Source organism: Gossypium arboreum, chromosome 1 (assembly GCF_025698485.1).
Source record: "Gossypium arboreum isolate Shixiya-1 chromosome 1, ASM2569848v2, whole genome shotgun sequence".
In the NCBI taxonomy this organism is placed as follows: Eukaryota; Viridiplantae; Streptophyta; class Magnoliopsida; order Malvales; family Malvaceae; genus Gossypium; species Gossypium arboreum.
In genome coordinates, this window is record NC_069070.1 from 120,700,982 (window position 1) to 120,719,602 (window position 18,621).

Here is an 18,621-nt window from a genome sequence, read left to right on the forward strand (position 1 = left end):
GAATGATAAGGTTTCCATCTTGTGAAAGCTGAAAAGTTTATTACATGTTGACAGAGTTCGGATAGATGAGAATATTGGTAACCGAAGCGTCTGAACTAGACTAGTCTACATTGAGCAATGACTTCCTGACTTTCAGTAATGTATTGTTGTATGAATTGTGATGTGTTTCAAGACAGTGAGGTAATGTGATAGTTTAGAGCATCCGATGTTACATAAAATCGGAGTTGCTAAAGGGGTTAAAGCCGAGCATTGGGATCTATCAAAATTATCCTTGTCAATGTTGATATTGGGATGGAAATGAGAAGGATTATTCTTGAGGCCATATCAGAATTATTTCTATGGCGGAAAGAGGAAAATGTGATGTATCCTATTGTTAAATGTTTGGCGAGATCTATAAATCACATCTGTATTGAATGAATTCCTACTCATCAGATTCATGGAATTTCAGGTCTCTTTAATTGTCGGATTTCTTGGAATTCCGGTCTCCATTAAATCAAGTTGAGATCCAGGTTTTATGTCATGATATCATGGGAAATTGAAAAGGGTTGAAAATTTAAGAACAATTGAGAGTTGAGACTGTAAGCTTTTAGATCATATGAGAAATTGAAGAGATGTATTGGAGGTACAGTCTAAGTGCAAGTTCTTGACACCAAATATGAGATTAAAAGTGAAGACCACTTTTCGGTAAGATTTTGGGGACGAAAATCCCGAAGGGGAGAGTTGTAATATCCGATTTTGGGCCTAGTCGGAATAGTGGTTTCGTGACCACAAAATCTGAGATATAAATAATTATTTTATGATTATTTTAAGGTCTATGATATGATTGCATGATTGTGTGAAAATTTCGTGAATTTATGCATGAAGTGCTTAATTTGAAATTTGGGACTAAATTGAATAAATTGCAAAACTTGTGTTCTAGAAGTATTTTGCATAAAATTGAATTAGATTATTAATTAGAGGTCCTTAAAGAGTAATTTTACCAATTTCTAAGTCTATGGACAAAATTGGACATGGATGGAATTTTGGAAAGTTTAGTAGTAAGGGCATTTTGGTCATTTAGGGGTAAAATGAATTAAAATACAAAATTAAAAGCCAATTTTGCTCATCTTCAACCCCATGGCCGAATATAGCAAGAAGAAACCATGGCTAGGGTTTTCAAGCTTCCAAGCTCGATTGTAAGTTCGTTCTAGCCTCGTTTTTAATGATTTTTACGTTTTTGGAGTCCCTAGCTCGATTTAGCTTATGCTAGCAATAATTTAACCTAGGGTTTATATTTGGAAAAATACCCATAGGTGAAATTTGTGTATTTTGGTGTTTTATGATAGAATATGAGGTTTTAAATTATGTTAGACAACTTGTGCTACTCGGTTTTAAGTGAAAACGAGCAAAAGGGCTTAATCGGTAAAAATACCTAATAGTCATAAGTACATGTTAGAGTGAGAATTTGATGTTGCCATAGAAGGAAAAATGATCAGCATGTCATAAAACATAAGAAAATAGGCCGAATTTTAATTTACGAGCTTTGGGGCAAAAGTGTAAATATGCAAAAGTTTAGGGGCAAAATTGTAATTTTTCAAAATATGATTTTGGGTCAATTTGAATAATGTGAGTCCTAATTAGACTATATTTTAAATGATAGAGCAAGGAAAACTGAAATTGGGCTAAAATGGGGAAAATACCAAGTTGTGGACGAAATGGTAAAATAGCCATTTTCAGCATACGAGGTAAGTTCATGTGTAAATAATGTAGCATAATTGTTATTTTTAAGTTATTGATATTAATTATGTGTTATGCTGAATTTTATTATGAAATGTATGCTTTGTGGTTAATTTCAAATAATATGTAAATTATGTGAACTACTTGTTAAATATAATTGTTACCGAGTATTGATTTCGGCATTCTACGGAAGACGGCAAGGATAAGTGTTCGAGGAAAAAGCCCTTTTGAACCTTAGGAATAGATTAGGATACAAGTGACATGTCACTAGGATGGTTGAGCATCCGAACTCGTTGAGTTGAGTCCGAGTTCACTTATGGATGCGAATGTCCGAACTCGTTGAGTTGAGTCCGAGTTCGTGAGATGTAACTAGGCATCCGAACTCGTTGAGTTGAGTCCGAGTTCACTTATGGATGCGAACGCCCGAGCTCGTTGAGTTGAGTCCGAGTTTGCTTATGGGCGGGTTACATGATTGCTTGATTGAATATGTGGCACTTATGTGCAAGTTATCCATGTATCCGAATTATATTCCGATGTGTTCAACGGGTAAAGTTCTACTCAAATGGAGGAATACTCAAGATGAAAGGGACGTATTGGTAAGTGTTGTGAAATGGATAATTTGAACAGGTATGTACTTAACCCTTGGGTTGAAAACTCGATATAACAACAATATGGTAAGATGATAAATGAAAAGGTGATATGAATGTCTTGGTGATGATTATGCAAATGATGTTTTATGTTTGCTTATATGGTTATGTTACTTGCTATTTGCATGTGAGCTTACTAAGCATTTATGCTTACTCCTCCTTTTCATTCCTTGTAGTGTTGACAAGCCAGCTCGAAATCGGAAGCGGTCGGAGGCACGCTCACACTATCCGTATACCATCTTGACATAATGGCTTGTATATTTTGAGTATGGCATGTATAGCATTATAATCATTTTGTATATATGGTCTTATGATATGGTTATTGAGTGGTATGGAGATAGAAATGCTTGGTAATGATTAGCCATTGGAATGGCTAATCATGATCATATTTGGTATTATGTATGTCAAATTGCTAGCTAATCCATGGAAACCATGAAATAGGTAAAATTTACCATAAAATAGATTCAGACAGCAGCAGTGACGTGAGTTTGAAAAATCACTAAAAATAGTATAAATGGAATTAAATAATGAATAAATTATGGAATCGAAGCTTGATGAGTCTATTTTCATATGGAATAAGAGAAACAGGTATATGAGCTATATTTTATGAGATGTTTAAATTTTTGTGAAACAGGGCCAGAGCGATTTCTGGATCCCCTATTCTGAGTTTGGAAATTCACCATAAATTTTACAAAGATAATTAGAAGTCATGCTTTATATGTACAGATTCCTTATTGAGTCTAGTTTTATTAGAGATAAACGGCATAGTCATTGAAGCTCTGTACAGGAGATATCTGATTCGTAATACACTGAGGTCAGAGTAGTTGAACCCTGAAACAGGGAGACTTTAACTAATAAACTGTACTAATTGGCCCAACCAAAATTCTAGAAAAAATTAGTAGATATATATATGAGTCTAGTTTCAGGAAAAATTTACGGAATTGGATTTCGAGTTTCGTAACTCGAGATATGATTTTTAAAACGACTGTGATGCAGTTAGCCAGCTTGTCTGGAAATTTTAAAATGAATTGTATGAGCTGTTTAATTAATGAATTAAGTCCGTTAACACCTCGTGTTCGACTCCGGCAACGGTCTCGGGTACGGGGTGTTACAAGGCTATTCTATTAACAGCAGTTTAGGCTTCTATTTCCTATATAAACATGTATTCTAGCCAGTGAAAGGGCTGAGTTAAGTTCATTACTTTGAGAATATTATTTTGCTTCCTTCTACAATTTTGTTTCTAAAGAATACCTTGATTCTTCAGTATTCTTTCGTTGATTATCTGCAACAATAGAAAACCCATCAATATCAACAGTGGTCGGAAGCATTAAGCCAAGAAACATATTCCCATTCCATGGTCCACTCCGAAAATAGAGCTGGTTATTGTTCCAAATGACAACCCCTAGTGTTGAAAAGTCAACAAAGGTAGGAAGCAACTTGTTAAAAAGGTGAAGCAAGTTGCACCGAATGTTGAAAAGTTGAATAAGATAATTGCAATTTTGGTCCCTAATTTTTTAGGCCATTTGCAAGTTAGTCCCTGAATTTCAACTATAAATAGACCTTCTCATTTTTCATTTCAACTATCCCAACCAATCTTTCTCTCTTAGTTTTCTCTCTTCTCCCATTTGAGAATTCTTAAGGAATTCTATTTGTTTGTATTATTTTGGAGATAATAAAGTTATTATCTGGTGTTAGTGCCCGAGGACGTAGGTATAATTTACCGAACCTCGTTAAAACTCTTGTGTTTTTTCTTGTCCTATTTTTCTTTCAATATTTGAGGGTATAATAGCAGTATTTAATTGTGCTATTAAATTACTATAGAAGGAATATTCTGACTAAGGAAAGACTTGGTATTTAAGAGATCCATGTGATCCACCTCTCTTCCCTGGGAATTGAACTTTGTGTGATTTTTTAGTACAATAATTTACACGCTTCCGACCCTATTGGAACTACAAGTGGTATCAGAGCCAAAGGTTAATCGTAGTATACTCTGTGGTTGCAGTTTAAACTGATCTTCCATATCATAAAAGATTTTCTTAGGTATATTGAAAGATTATGGAGAAAACGGTCAGTGTAGGAGCTTCAACATCGTCCATGTGGACAAGACCGACAATTGCAAATGCAAGATTGGCCGTGGAGATCTTTGATGGTACGGGCCATTTTAGTATGTGGCAAAGTGAGGTTCTAGGTGCCTTTTTTCAGCAGAGTCTAGACATTGCCATTGATGAAGAGAAACCAGATGCTGTACAAGAGAAAGATTGGAAGACGATCAATTGGTTGGCATGTGGCACAATTCGATCATGCCTTTCTCGAGAGCAGAGGTATGCTTTTTCAAAGGAAACTTCTGCAAATAAGTTGTGGGTAGCACTTGAAGAAAAATTTTTGAAGAAAAACAGTCAAAATAAGCTCCACTTGAAGAAAAGACTGTTTCGCTTCACTTACGTCCCAAGTACCACAATGAATGATCACATCACCAAATTTAATCGTTAATCACCGATTTGCTAAATATGGATGAGACATTCAAAATGAAGATTTGGCTTTGATCTTTGTTGGGGTCACTTCACGAGGAGTTTGAGTTCCTAGAAACTACTCTACTTCATGACAGAGTGATATATCTCGAGCGAAGTCTGTGTGGCCTTATCTGATTATGAGCAGAGAAAGAAGGACAAATGAAAAACTTAATCGAGATCTGAAGCTTTAGTAATCCGAGGTCGTTCATACACTCGGAAGAAAACTCAGAAAGGGAGATCAAAGTCAAAGTCCAGACTCGAGAAAGAAGAATGTGCCTTTTGTCATGAGAAAGGCCACTTTGGAAGAAAAATTGTCCAAAGTGAAGAATAAGGAAAAGTGCATGTAGATGCTTGTGTTGCAAAGCATGATACCGTGACTCTGAACTATCACTGGTTGCATCATCATCGTCGTTCCATTCAGATGAGTGGATATTGGATTCGGGTTGTACCTATCATATGTCCCCTAACCGAGAGTGGTTCTCTGATTTAGTATAACTAAATGGAGGAGTTGTTTATATGGGCAATGACAATGCTCAGAAAGCTGTTGGGATAGGTTCAATCCAATTAAAGAATCAAGATGGATCAACCAGAGTTCTGACTGATGTTTGGTACGTGCCCAGTTTGAAGAAAAATCTCATCTCATTGGGAGCCTTAGAATCCAATGGTTCAGTTGTTACTATGAGAGATGGGATTTTGAAAGTGACATCTGGCGCACTTATGATATTGAACGGCATCAGGAAAAATAACTTGTATTACTACCAAGGTAGTACAGTTATTGGAGCAGTCGCTGCAGCTTCTGGTAACAAAGAACTGGACTCAATGCAGTTGTGGAATATGAAGTTGGGACATGCCAGCAAAAAATCCTTGCAAATTCTGGCAAAGCAAGGATTGTTGAAAGGTGCAAAGGCTTGCAAATTAAAATTTTGCGAGCATTATGTTCTGGGAAAGCAAAAAAGAGTGAAATTCGGCACTGCTATCCATAATACAAAAGGTATTTTGGAATATGTTCACTTAGATGTGTGGGGGCCTTCCAAAACACCTTCGTTGGGAGGAAAACACTACTTTGTTACTTTTGTTGATGACTTTTCCAGAAGAGTTTGGGTGTATACCATGAAAACTAAGGATGAAGTGCTTGGAGTTTTTCTTAAATGGAAAACTATGATCGAAAACCAAACTGGCAAGAAAATCAAGCGGCTTAGGACGGACAATGGAGGGGAATATAGAAGTGATCCGTTCTTCGATGTGTACCAAGAGTATGGTATTGTTTGACACTTCACAGTTAGAGATACACCACAGTAGAATGGAGTGGCAGAGCGTATGAATCGAACATTGCTGGAGAAGTTCGATTTATGTTGTCCAATGCTGGGTTGGGCAAGCAATTTTGGGCTGAGGTTGTGACATACGCTGGCCATCTTGCTAATCGTTTGCCATAATCTGCATTAGAAAGAAAAACTCCTATGGAGGTATGATCTGGAAAATCGGCTATAGATTATGATTCCTTACATGTGTTTGGATCCACTGCATATTACCATGTGAAGGAATCAAAGTTAGATCCGAGGGCAAAGAAAGCTCTCTTTATGGGAATCACTTCTGAAGGGAAGGGATTTCGTCTTTGGTGCTTAGACACAAAGAAAATGATCATGTGATGAGATGTTACCTTTGATGAATCGCCACATTGAAAAGGTAGCAGATAAAGATATTCAGATGAGCGATACTCCACAGCAGGTGGAGTGTACTCCAAAACAGGTGGAGTTTGAGCAGATGGGGATTTGCCCAGTTAATAAGTCTAATTCTCCAGCCACAATGGAGGAATTAGAGGTTGAAGAGGTTCTGACCCAAGAACCGTTAAGTACATCAGAACCAGTTGCAGTTGCAAGGCCACGGAGAGAAATTCGTAAACCTGCTCGATTTACTGATATGGTGGCCTACGCCCTTCCCGTTGTTGATGATGATATTCCTATCACTTATTAAGAAGCAATGCAAAGCTTAGAAAGTGATAAATGGAAATGCGTCATGGATGAAGAAATGCAGTCTCTCCGGAAGAACAATACTTGGGAGTTGGCGCAATTACCGAAAGGTAAAAGGGCAATCGGATGCAAGTGGGTATTCGAAAAGAAAGATGGATCTCTTAGCAAGAAAGATGTTCGCTACAAGGCAAGATTGGTAGCTAAAGGCTACGCTCAGAAGGAGGGAATTGACTACAATGATGTATTTTCCCCTGTTGTGAAACATTCCTCCATTAGAATTTTGTTGGCCTTGGTAGCACAGTTGAATTTGGAGCTAGCTCAACTTGATGTTAAGACGGCTTTCTTGCATGATGAGTTAGAAGAGGAGATCTATATGACTCAACCCGAAGGATACACAGATGCTGGTGGTAGAAATTAGGTTTGTAAGCTGAACAAATTGCTATATGGATTGAAGCAATCCCCGAGGCAGTGGTACAAGCGATTTGATAGCTTTATGAGAAGGCGATACACAAGAAGCAAATATGACAATTGTGTGTATTTGCGAAAGTCATGATGACGGATCTTTCATTTATCTACTCTTGTATGTTGATGATATGTTAATCGCTCAAGAGCCAAAAGAGATAGATAAGTGAAGGCTCGGTTGAATCAAGAGTTCGAGATGAAAGATCTAGGTGAGGCCAAGAAGATTGTCGGCATGGAGATAAGTAGAGATAGACAGAGAGGCAAGCTTTGTTTAAATCGAAGCAATATCTGAAAAGGTATTACAATGTTTTGGTGTAAATGAAAACACAAAACATGTAAGTACCCTACTTGCTTCTCATTTGAAACTCGATGCTCAATTATCTCCAAGACCAAGATGAAAGAGAATATATGGCGAAAGTCCCATATGCTAATGCAGTTGGGAGTTTGATGTATGCGATGGTGTGTACAAGGCCTGACATTTCACAAGCTGTTGGAGTTGTGAGCAGGTATATGCATGATCCTGGAAAAGGACATTGGCAAGCTGTGAAATGGATTCTACGGTATCTTTGAAAAACCGTAGATGTTGGTTTAACTTTTGAGCAGGATGAAGCACTTGGTTAGTTTGTAGTTGGATATGTTGATTCCGACTTTGCTGGTGATTTAGATAAACATCGTTCAACTACGGGGTATCTGTTTACTCTTGCGAAAGCCCTAGTGAGTTGGAAGTCTACCTTACAGTCTATAGTAGCTGTGTCTACTACAGAGGCAGAATATATGGCAGTTACAGAAGCTGTTAAGGAGGCTATTTGGCTTAATGGATTGTTGAAAGACTTGGAAGTTGTTCAAAGTCACATTAGTCTATATTGTGACAGTCAGAGCGCTATTCATTTAGCGAAAAATCAAGTCTATCATTCAAGAACCAAGCATATCGACGTAAGATATCACTTTGTGTGGGAAGTCTTTGAAAAAGGAAAAATTCTACTTTAGAAGATTCCGACCGCAGATAATCTCGCAAATATGATGACCAAGGTGGTAACAACAATCAAGTTTAATCATTGTTTGAACTTGATTAACATCCTGAAAATTTGAGCACCTTCAGGTGTATGGCGCTCGAGAGCGCATTTGGAGGCACTACAAAAGATAACTTTATCGAATTTGGGGAGTTGAAGGAAGTGTGTGAAGATGTGATTATCCTAATCAAATCTTCAAGGTGGAGATTGTTGAAAAGTCAACAAAGGTAGGAAGCAACTTGTTAAAAAGGTGAAGCAAGTTGCACCGAATGTTGAAAAGTTGAATAAGATAATTGCAATTTTGGTCCCTAATTTTTTAGGCCATTTGCAAGTTAGTCCCTGAATTTCAACTATAAATAGACCTTCTCATTTTTCATTTCAACTATCCCAACCAATCTTTCTCTCTTAGTTTTCTCTCTTCTCCCATTTGAGAATTCTTAAGGAATTCTATTTGTTTGTATTATTTTGGAGATAATAAAGTTATCATCTGGTGTTAGTGCCCGAGGACGTAGGTATAATTTACCGAACCTCGTTAAAACTCTTGTGTTTTTTCTTGTCCTATTTTTCTTTCAATATTTGAGGGTATAATAGCAGTATTTAGTTGTGCTATTAAATTACTATAGAAGGAATATTCTGACTAAGGAAAGACTTGGTATTTAAGAGATCCATGTGATCCACCTCTCTTCCTTGGGAATTGAACTTTGTGTGATTTTTTAGTACAATAATTTACACGCTTCCGACCCTATTGGAACTACACCTAGGATATTGAAAGGTTTAATACCAAGAGAAAAGTTACCATCAGATGGATCATCAGGGCTTTCCATGATTTGATCTCCACTTTTCGACCCTTTTTAACATCAATGCTGATCTTTATAGTTTGAAGGAAGGCATTAGAAGGATCTTCAAAACTCTCCCATAAGCTGCTTGCTCCATCATCACCATTACTAAGGACAAGGTTTCCAGAGTCTAAAAGCTGGGCAGTTGTTGGATTAAGAGTTGTATTGTTAACATGTGATGACCAAAGAACCTTAGCTTTTCCATTGGAAACAACAAGGTTGCCATCATCTGATATGTTGAGAATCCCAAAAGAGTCTTTGAGAGGTCTGTTTCTATTTGCTACACATACAACAGTTTGTACGAGGATTTGATTGTAGAGTATCCCTACATAACGACTGCTGGAGTTAGCCAAGCTGAAGAATCCCAATTGGAAAACAACATTCTGGGAGATTATAAATTCAGGATCTTTGATGGATTTTGATGGTGTTATGGTGTCTAAAGCAGTGGCAAATAGTAAGTAAAAGCAAGATATTAAAGCTAGTAAAACCGAGTAGCTAATAGTTTTTCCCATGACTTTGTTTTCTGAATTTCTTTTAAGAGCAGAACTTGAAGTGACGCTATGATTTATGAATGATATTTGAGATTTTAAGGATTGTGTGAAGCAGTTTTTGAGTATTGCCTGAATTAGTGCTAACCGGTCATAATAAAACTTTTTTACATACGTTTATAAATTTATTCATTTGTAATTTTTATAATGTGACTTATCTCAAATTTAAGTGAGAGACGAATTATGTGTGCGTGACTCTATATTTTGATATATAAAAAATTTGATTTCAATTGGTAATAAAATCAAAAATCGGTATGTTAGGTATACAACTTTTGCATGACAATTTCTCGTACAATAGCAAAATTAATAGCCTAAAAGGGTAAATAATATCCTCTAATTGACATGACATGATAGATAAAAAAAGTAACGTATTCAAAAGTCATTTATTAAATATACGAATGATTTAATTACTATTGTTAATAATTAACTTTTTCAAGAAAAATGATATAATGATTACATGAGATAAAATAGGATAATATTGAAAATCCTTAAGAAATTAAGGATTTTCTATAAAGGTTACAACATAATATGATCATTGAATTAGCACTTTATAAATAACTTTTATAATAGTATATAATAGGAAGAGTTCAAAGTATGGAACTTTGATTTTTCAATTACTTGCGAAGCAAAATCAAAGACTTGTTTGAGCCACTGAACATATTAAGAGAGCTATTGTTGAGCTCAAATTTTCACCAAAATGACTCAATGGAAAGCACACATTCAATAACCCTACAAATCATCCGAATGCTGAAGACTACCCAAGTGGCTCCTAAAGTGCCCATTAGGCCTTTCAAATAATTCAGTAGGGTTCAACAAAAGGATGATTCGTCATCTCAATACTTCGATTGACTCTCGCAATCAAGTCATGGCTAAGCATCGAGCAAGGATAAGAGTCATCCAGTAGATTTGAGATCGAGAAATGGCCTTGTGCAATGATTTGCTAACTCACCTTAAATAGTGATACATTGACATATCATTTGAACAAAAAGGGGAGGAGGCTAGAAGCTAAAGAGTAGGAGGTATTGATGAAGGTAATGGTGATGCAATGGTGATGGTGGTTGTTTTTGTTACTCCTAATGATAGGAGTTTTTCTTGGTTATTTCAGACTTTAGACTCTATTTTTATATTTTTTTTTGTTTGATTGGACATCAATTTGTAATGAAGTTCTATGGCAGCTGCAAATGCTCACATCAAAATTTCAATATTCATTGTATGGTTTGATACGAAATCGCCTTTTGATTTTCGAGAATTTTTTTTTATTTCCAATGCTTTCATAAATAATTAGAAGCGTAATTGCCATTTTATTTCCATTGGTGTACCAACAAAATCAACTCTCACGTATCACGTGATGATGGCCAAGTTATTTGATTCAGTTTGGAGGTCCATTCAAGAAGTAAGAGGGTTTGAGTAAAATTATAGATTTAAAAAATAGGTTTTGACAAAAAAATTAGACTCATTTTCTGGACGGGTTGGGTCTTGAGTAAGATTATTTTACCTAACCCGAATTTGCAAAAAAAAAAAATAGTTATTTTGTCACTGCTTTGCTGCTTTTTCGCTATTATATTACTACTATTTTATTGTTATTGTTTTGAATTTTGTATAACTTTTATTTTATTATTAATTTTCTTACTATTTTCATAACCTGATTTATTAATTAATAATAATGAAATATTAAAAAATTCAATATTAGTATTTTATTTTTATTAAATTTAAAAATATATAATTTATTTCCAAAACCATATCGATATTGTTAAATTAAATTAATAGTCCAACCCATAGAATCAAATTAAATATGATATCAGATAGCATTAATTATAAAATACTTGTTAATTTAGTTGAATCATTTCTAAACATAATTTCAACACTAATATAACTCTATCTGATAGACTTTGATGGCCGGTAAATTATTAAATTTCAACATCTAATTAAACAATTTGCTAATTATGCAGTTTAATTTTCAACACTAAACATAATTATTGGTGTTTATGTGAAAGAGGTTGTTTTGGAGTGTTAACAACTCATACCAATTCAACATGCATGAGTCTCAGAGACCATTATCCAATGCATCCTACCTATTCTTTTATTGCGCTTACCATAATAGGAAAATGATTATATAAAATAGTGACGCCAGGAGATCAATAACCTTAAAATTCAAGATGAAATTATTGATAGACATTAAATTATTAAAAATGGATAATATCTTTGTTTCGTACAATTTGATGGCTCTTTTATTACAATTTTTTCCATCGCCATTGGCCCACTCTGCTTACCTCACCCATTGGGATGTTCAACATGAAATCAAGCAATCAAGTGTTGCTTTGATACTATCAGTTAAAGGACTATTAACCTCTGCCCAAAAGATACGATGGTAATGACCTCGATGCACATGCATATCTCATACTTTGAATCTAATTTTGACTCTAAAATTAGGTTTAGGTGATTTCTAAATTCGGATTGAATTTATTTGAGTTTATTTTTTGTGTTCAAATCAAGTTTGATTAAATTTTAGAATTTGAGACAAAAGTAGCAAATTTAAAGTACAATAATAAGTTTACTCTTGATTCGAACAAATAAATTGATAATTACAATCAAAATAAAATATACTACATTGTGGCACACTCAATTGAAAAAATAATTATATAACAAGTTAATGAAAAATTGATATAAAAGTTAAAATAGTAAAGACTATGATGTCTTGAGTCCAAACTCAATGATTCTCCTTATATGTGTGTATATTTCAAAATTTATCAAAATATAAAAAGGCATAAATAACATCAAAATAATATTGAGCTTTTGGTAATTTTGTCATTGAGTCAAGACTTCATTATTGAATAATATTAACTCAGTCTAATATATTATAATAATATAGATAAAGATAAATTTCAATACCTAAATTTTATTTCTAAAACTAAAAATAAGTCATTTGTATCTTTATCTACCATCAAAGCTTGTAAGAGTTACATCATTAAGTGAAACCTTATTTTCAACATCATGGGTGATTTGTGGTGTTTGAGTGAAAGCAGGTTGTTTTGGAGTGTCAAGATTTGAAATCTCACTATTAAGTATTGAAACAACTGTAGACATAGTGGGCCTATCTTTAGCATTTTCTTGAACACATAGCAACCCAACATGTATGCATCTCCTTATTTCTTTCTCATTCTTTGAATCTGATTCAAACTCTAAAATAACATTGTCTACTAAGCTCCAAATATGGCCTTCGTTCCATAGTTTCCATGCCTGAAAACACAAAACAACTTTGCCTAAATTATCCCGCCTAACTCAACTCAAAATTTTGAACTCGAAGCTTCAAAAGAATTCAATTGGATCAATTTGATATAAATAACAAACTACATGAACTCTCTTGATTAGGTTTCTTTTACCTAAGCCTAAAATGAGTTTCATTTTCATGCTCAACTTCAAACTTGATTATTTGTACTTGAGCTCGAGTTTGAACTGAAAATTTTCAATATTAATTTAGAAGAGAAACGCTAAATTAAGTTTGCAAGCTACTCTATTTAAATATTAAGATTCTCAAATTCAGCTTACATGATAGCTCAACTCAACTATTACTGAGTTGAATTCAAGTTTTCTTGAACCAAACCCAAATATCTTCCTAATATGACTTCTTAACCCCCCCCCCAAATTTTAGTTCTCTTAATTAGCATAGTTGATGTTGCAGCATACAAGACAACGTGGGTTTAATCGTGCTTAAGTGTGTATTTTCCTCCAAATTAAGAGTTTGCGGGAATTATAAATAGTGGTAGGAATTGTATAAAAAAGTATCCTATGTACTTACATATCCCAAGAGGCTAAGAGCATATTGATTGTTGTAAAAGCTTGTGTTTCTTCTTCCACTAACAATCTCTAGCAATAGAACTCCAAAGCTGAATACATCGGATTTCTCTGAAAATTGTCCTTGCATTGCATACTCAGGAGACATATAACCACTGAATTTTAACATTAAAAACAACATGAATTACAACCCTAACTTAAACTTATCCATTAGCTGTTTCGATTAAATTAAATAATAAAATTATAAAAAATAATATTTTTTTAATATTTTGTTTTTTAAAACAGTAAAATGAGTTCACAAACCAACTAGGCCAAACTCGTTTAAGATCTACCCGACCATAGACATATCTATATATGATAGGGAGAAGGTTTGAACTTACTAAGTTCCAACAACTCTTTTAGTGTTGGCTTGATTTTCATTGGCTTTGAAAATCCTGGCCATTCCAAAATCTGAAATTTTTGGATTTAACTCTTCGTTGAGTAAAATGTTACTTGCTTTTAGATCTCTGTGTATAATCTTCAATCTTGAATCTCTATGAAGATAAAGTAATCCTCGACTAATCCCTTCAACAATATTGAAGCGTTTTCTCCAATCCAATACATCTTGTTTAGATGGATCTATAACAAAAATTAAACAATAAGAACTACAAGATTAATAGCTAATTCCTATAATAATGGATCTAAACTACAATCATCGTTGTATTTTTTACGATCGAGTGGTAAAAAGCTCAATACACCTTAAATGGCCTTTTAGGTTCAAATCCTGTGGATGAAGAAAACAATTTCAGAGAAGCTTTGTCCCTTATTTCAGGTCTAATTCAGCTAGATTCTAAATTTAATCAAGATCCAATATCAAAGAATCTCAAAGAAAATGGTAAAAATGGATTGGTACAAGTTACTAACCAAAGAGAAAAGCGTCCAAACTTTTGTTGGGCATAAACTCGTACACCAGCATCTTCTCTTCTCCTTCAACACAACACCCAAATAACTTAACTAGATTTCGATGTTGGAGCTTAGAAATCACCACCACTTCGTTCATAAATTCTTCCAATCCTTGCCCCGAAGCTTTCGACAGTCTCTTCACTGCTATTTCCTTTCCATCGTCTAATGTTCCCTATGCACAAAATTCAGCTCATAAGACTTGGTGGGAAAAAAAAGTTATTTCACTGACTCTAGGTTCGTTGGAAATCACCATCGTTTTATTACCCTGTAAACTGGACCGAAACCACCCTGCCCTAGCTTTTTTGTGTGATGGAAGTTGTCCGTCGCGGTGGCGAGTTCTTCGAAATTGAATAGTGGTAGTTGCTGGAGTTTAGCTCCAATTAATTTTTCTTCTACATTTTCACTCTGTATCCATATTTTATTCCTTCCTGAGATAGAAATCAGAGAAGCACTGAGTTGAATTTTTCTATAAGTCAATTTCACTTGAATTCCAGGCAGCAATTTCAGATCAGTCCAATTCCAGTTTTATTCTATCTAGAATTAAATAAATCTCTTCTAAAGGTGACTACACAAATTAAATAAATAAATAAAGGACATTTTATTACCTCTTTGTTTAGCCATCCTACACCATGAGAAGAGTGCAGAAATTGTTATTACGACTATGCCCGCAATGACTGTAGTAATGGCAATGACCTTATTGCCTTTCCCTTTATCTGCAAATCCAGAAACTTGGTTTATAAAACTTCAACACTAAAAAAGCAGATTAATTGACGCAACTCATAAAACACATGGTCGACATGGAAGACAAGTTTACCAAGTTCCGAATATGGCAGACGAATGTAAAGATCGACTCCGCGAGTGGAGAATTTCTGCACGTCAATCAAATCTCCACCCCAAGACATGCAACCAATGCCATCATCATACGCATAAGCCACGCACGAACAATTCTTCAAGCATTGATCTTTGCACTCGCTATAAATAACCGATGACCAGTCCGGAAATACCGGCACTTTCATCATCTTCAGCTTCAAAAACCCGTCATCTCCTTGGCCTGCCCCTCTGCCGTTGTTTTTATCTCTTTGGCACTGCAAAAGGGTAGTCCTAAAACACCCACTACTCCAATTACCTCTACTCCATTCCTCTCTATTCCTAGGCTTAAACCCCTTCAAGCAACTGCAAATGGGTCGTTTCGTTGGATCGCACATGCCAAATGGCCCACACTTCCCATAAACCTCACAATCTGTTTGAAGAACAGGGTACCAATTTATCCAGTCCCCTTTCCCCGCATCCCATTGCCGTTCAATCAATTTTCCTTGAGAATCCAGTTCATAGTACAACAAACAAGAGTTATTAGAATATTGGTAAGTGAAATAGTACGTTTGTTGTTTATCATCAGAAACAAGGTAAAAGCCATCAAGATAAACGGTATTCATATTCATTACACCAATGAAGATTTGACCATTCCATGGGCCGGACCGATAATAGAGCTGGTTATTGTTCCAAATAGCACCCTCTGGGATGTTAAAGGGTTCAAGGCTAAGAGAAAAGTTACCATCAGAGGGATCATCAGGGCTTTTCCATGATTTTATCCCCACTTTACGACCCTTTTTTACATCAGTGCTGATCTTCATAGTTTCAAGGAAGGCATTTGAAGGATCTTCAAAACTCTCCCATAAACTGTTTACTCCATTGTTGAGGACAAGGTTTCCGGAGTCTAAAAGCTGGGCAGTTGTTGCATTAGGAACTAAATTCTTCACATTTGATGACCAAAGAATCTCAGCCTTTCCATTCAAAACAACAAGATTTCCATCGTCTGATATCTTGAGAATCCCAGAAGAGTCCTTGAGAGGCTTGTTTCTGTTCGCTACCCATACGACTGTTTGTAGGGGGATTTGATGGTACAATATCCCTACATAACGATTGCTGGAATTAGCAAAGCTGAAGAATCCCAATCTGAAAACTCCACTCTGGGAGATTATAACATCAGGGTCTTTGACGGATTTTGATGCTGTTATAGTGTCTAAAGCAGTGCCAAACGGTAAGTAAAAACAAGATATTAAAGCTAGTAAAACAGAGCAGCTAATAGTTTTCCCCATGACTTTGTTTTCTGAATTTCTTTTAAGAGCAGAACTTGAAGTGACGCTATGATTTATGAAATGATACTGGAGATTTTAAGGATTGAGTGAGGTAGTTTTTGAGTAGTGCGTGAACTAGTCTTAATTGGTCATATCACTGTCTACTAAGAAAAAAATTGTTATCTCAACAATAAATTTACTCAGTTGTGAAATTCATTATATGACTTACCTTAATTTTTATATTGGGTATATTATTTTTGCATGACAAAGTTTCACTTACAATAGTAAAATTAATAGCCCGAAATGATAAATAATATCTTCTCATCGACATGACATGATAGATGGAAAAGTATCGTATCCAAGGGTCATTTGTTCAAAGATGAATAATTTGATTATTGTGTTAGTAATTGATTTTTTTTATGAAAGAAGACGTAAGTATTACCATAAAGTAAAATAAGATTATATTAGGAGAATGAATTCTCCCAAAAAGGTAACACATTTGAGAAGGTCATTGGATGAACCACTCTATTATGGTACTTTGATTTTTCAAGTGCTTCTGAAGCAAAATCAAAGACTTTTTTTATCCACTGAACATCCGAATAGATCTATTGTTGAGCTCAAATTTTTACCAAAATGGCTTAAGGGAAAGCACACATTCAATGACTGATAAATGATAAAACTAACATATTTTAATATCATTCTTAATGCGTTTTTGGATGATTATTTATGCAAATTGGTGAATTTGATAATCCTGATCCTTTTAATTCATATTCTTATACTTAGGTGAGTATTTGAGAGTAAAAGGAGAAAAAATTGGAGAAAAAGAGCATATTTCAGAAACCACACGTGCTTGACACACGCCCATGTGCCAGCCTGTGTCAATTTTGCAACATGTTTCCCAAACACACGAAAAAACATAATTTTTAGTCTTTCTGAGCATTCTAAAGTCTATAAATACCAAATAGAAGAAGAGATAAGAGGGCCATCAAAGAAGATTGAAGAAAACACTCGAAGAACACCCTTATGAGCCAACTCAGAAACGAATCTCCATTAAGATTGAAGATCTTCTTTTAATTTATTTCGAAGTTTTTATGAGTTTCTATATGTCTTGTGGTTATTCTGACTTTGAGATTTTTCTATTGACGATTATGAACTAATTCCCTAGATACCTAGGGAGGATGAAACTTATGATGAATTCTATTGTTTAATTTCTGTTATTACGTGATAAATACTTGATTCTTGTTCTCAATTATGTGTACTTATCTCTCATTTTAATATTTTTGGGATATTAATTCATGTTTAATATGCTTAATCAGTGGAGCAAAAGTCCCTTTTTAAGAGTAGATCTAGCATAACTGAGTGGAGTTGCATGCAATCTTAGAAACAAGATGACATAATCTACCAAATTAGAGTCAAATCTAATAGGGGAATCCATAAATCGAGTTAATACGACAATAAGGGTTTTAATTAGAAGGAAATTTTAATTAATCAACCTAGAGTCAGTTGCCCTTACTCTCGAAAGAGATATTAGCATAGTTTAGGAATTTCTATGGATCAAATTATCAAGTGAATAAATCGCTTAATAGATGAAGTCTAGGTGGATTCTTTACTGGGTATTATCTCTCTTGTTAGTTATTATTTGGTTGCTTTCTTGATTTATTTTCTATTGCATTCTTTAGTTAAATTAATTTAGAAATTTTAGATTAAGAACAATCACTTTAATTTGCCAGCTAGATAAAAGGAAAACAATAATTACTAATACTTTTAATCCTTGCGGATACGAAATCTCGACTCACCGTAGCTATATTATTATGGGCAGGTGCACTTGCCTTAGTCGTATATTTAGTTAGTAACGTGATACACATCAATGACCCTACAAATCATCCCGATGCTGATAAGGAAGAAGAACCCATTGTTGAGACTACCCAAGTGGCTTCTAAAGTGCCCACTACAGCAGGCCTTCAAATAATTCAGTAAGGTTCTCATCTCTATACTTCGATTGACTCTCATAATCAAGTCATGGCAAAAGGTCGAGCAGGGATAAGGGTAATCCAGTAGATTCGAGATCGATAGATAGTTCAATGCAATGATTTGGTCACTCACCTCAAATAGATAT

At 34.9% G+C, this 18,621-nt stretch overlaps 1 protein-coding gene across 1 annotated transcript; it reads right to left on the reverse strand.

The window, feature by feature from the left end:
* Nucleotides 1-12,627: 12,627 nt before the first annotated feature.
* Nucleotides 12,628-16,526, reverse strand: LOC108481760 (G-type lectin S-receptor-like serine/threonine-protein kinase At1g11330). The gene is made up of 7 exons (XM_017784843.1): nt 15,245-16,526; nt 15,036-15,143; nt 14,695-14,858; nt 14,392-14,602; nt 13,869-14,106; nt 13,493-13,643; nt 12,628-12,933 (listed from the first exon to the last, which is right to left on the reverse strand). Exons 1-7 carry the CDS (start codon nt 16,524-16,526, stop codon nt 12,628-12,630), a joined length of 2,460 nt encoding a protein of 819 aa, XP_017640332.1.
* Between the last annotated feature and the right edge of the window lie 2,095 nt (nt 16,527-18,621).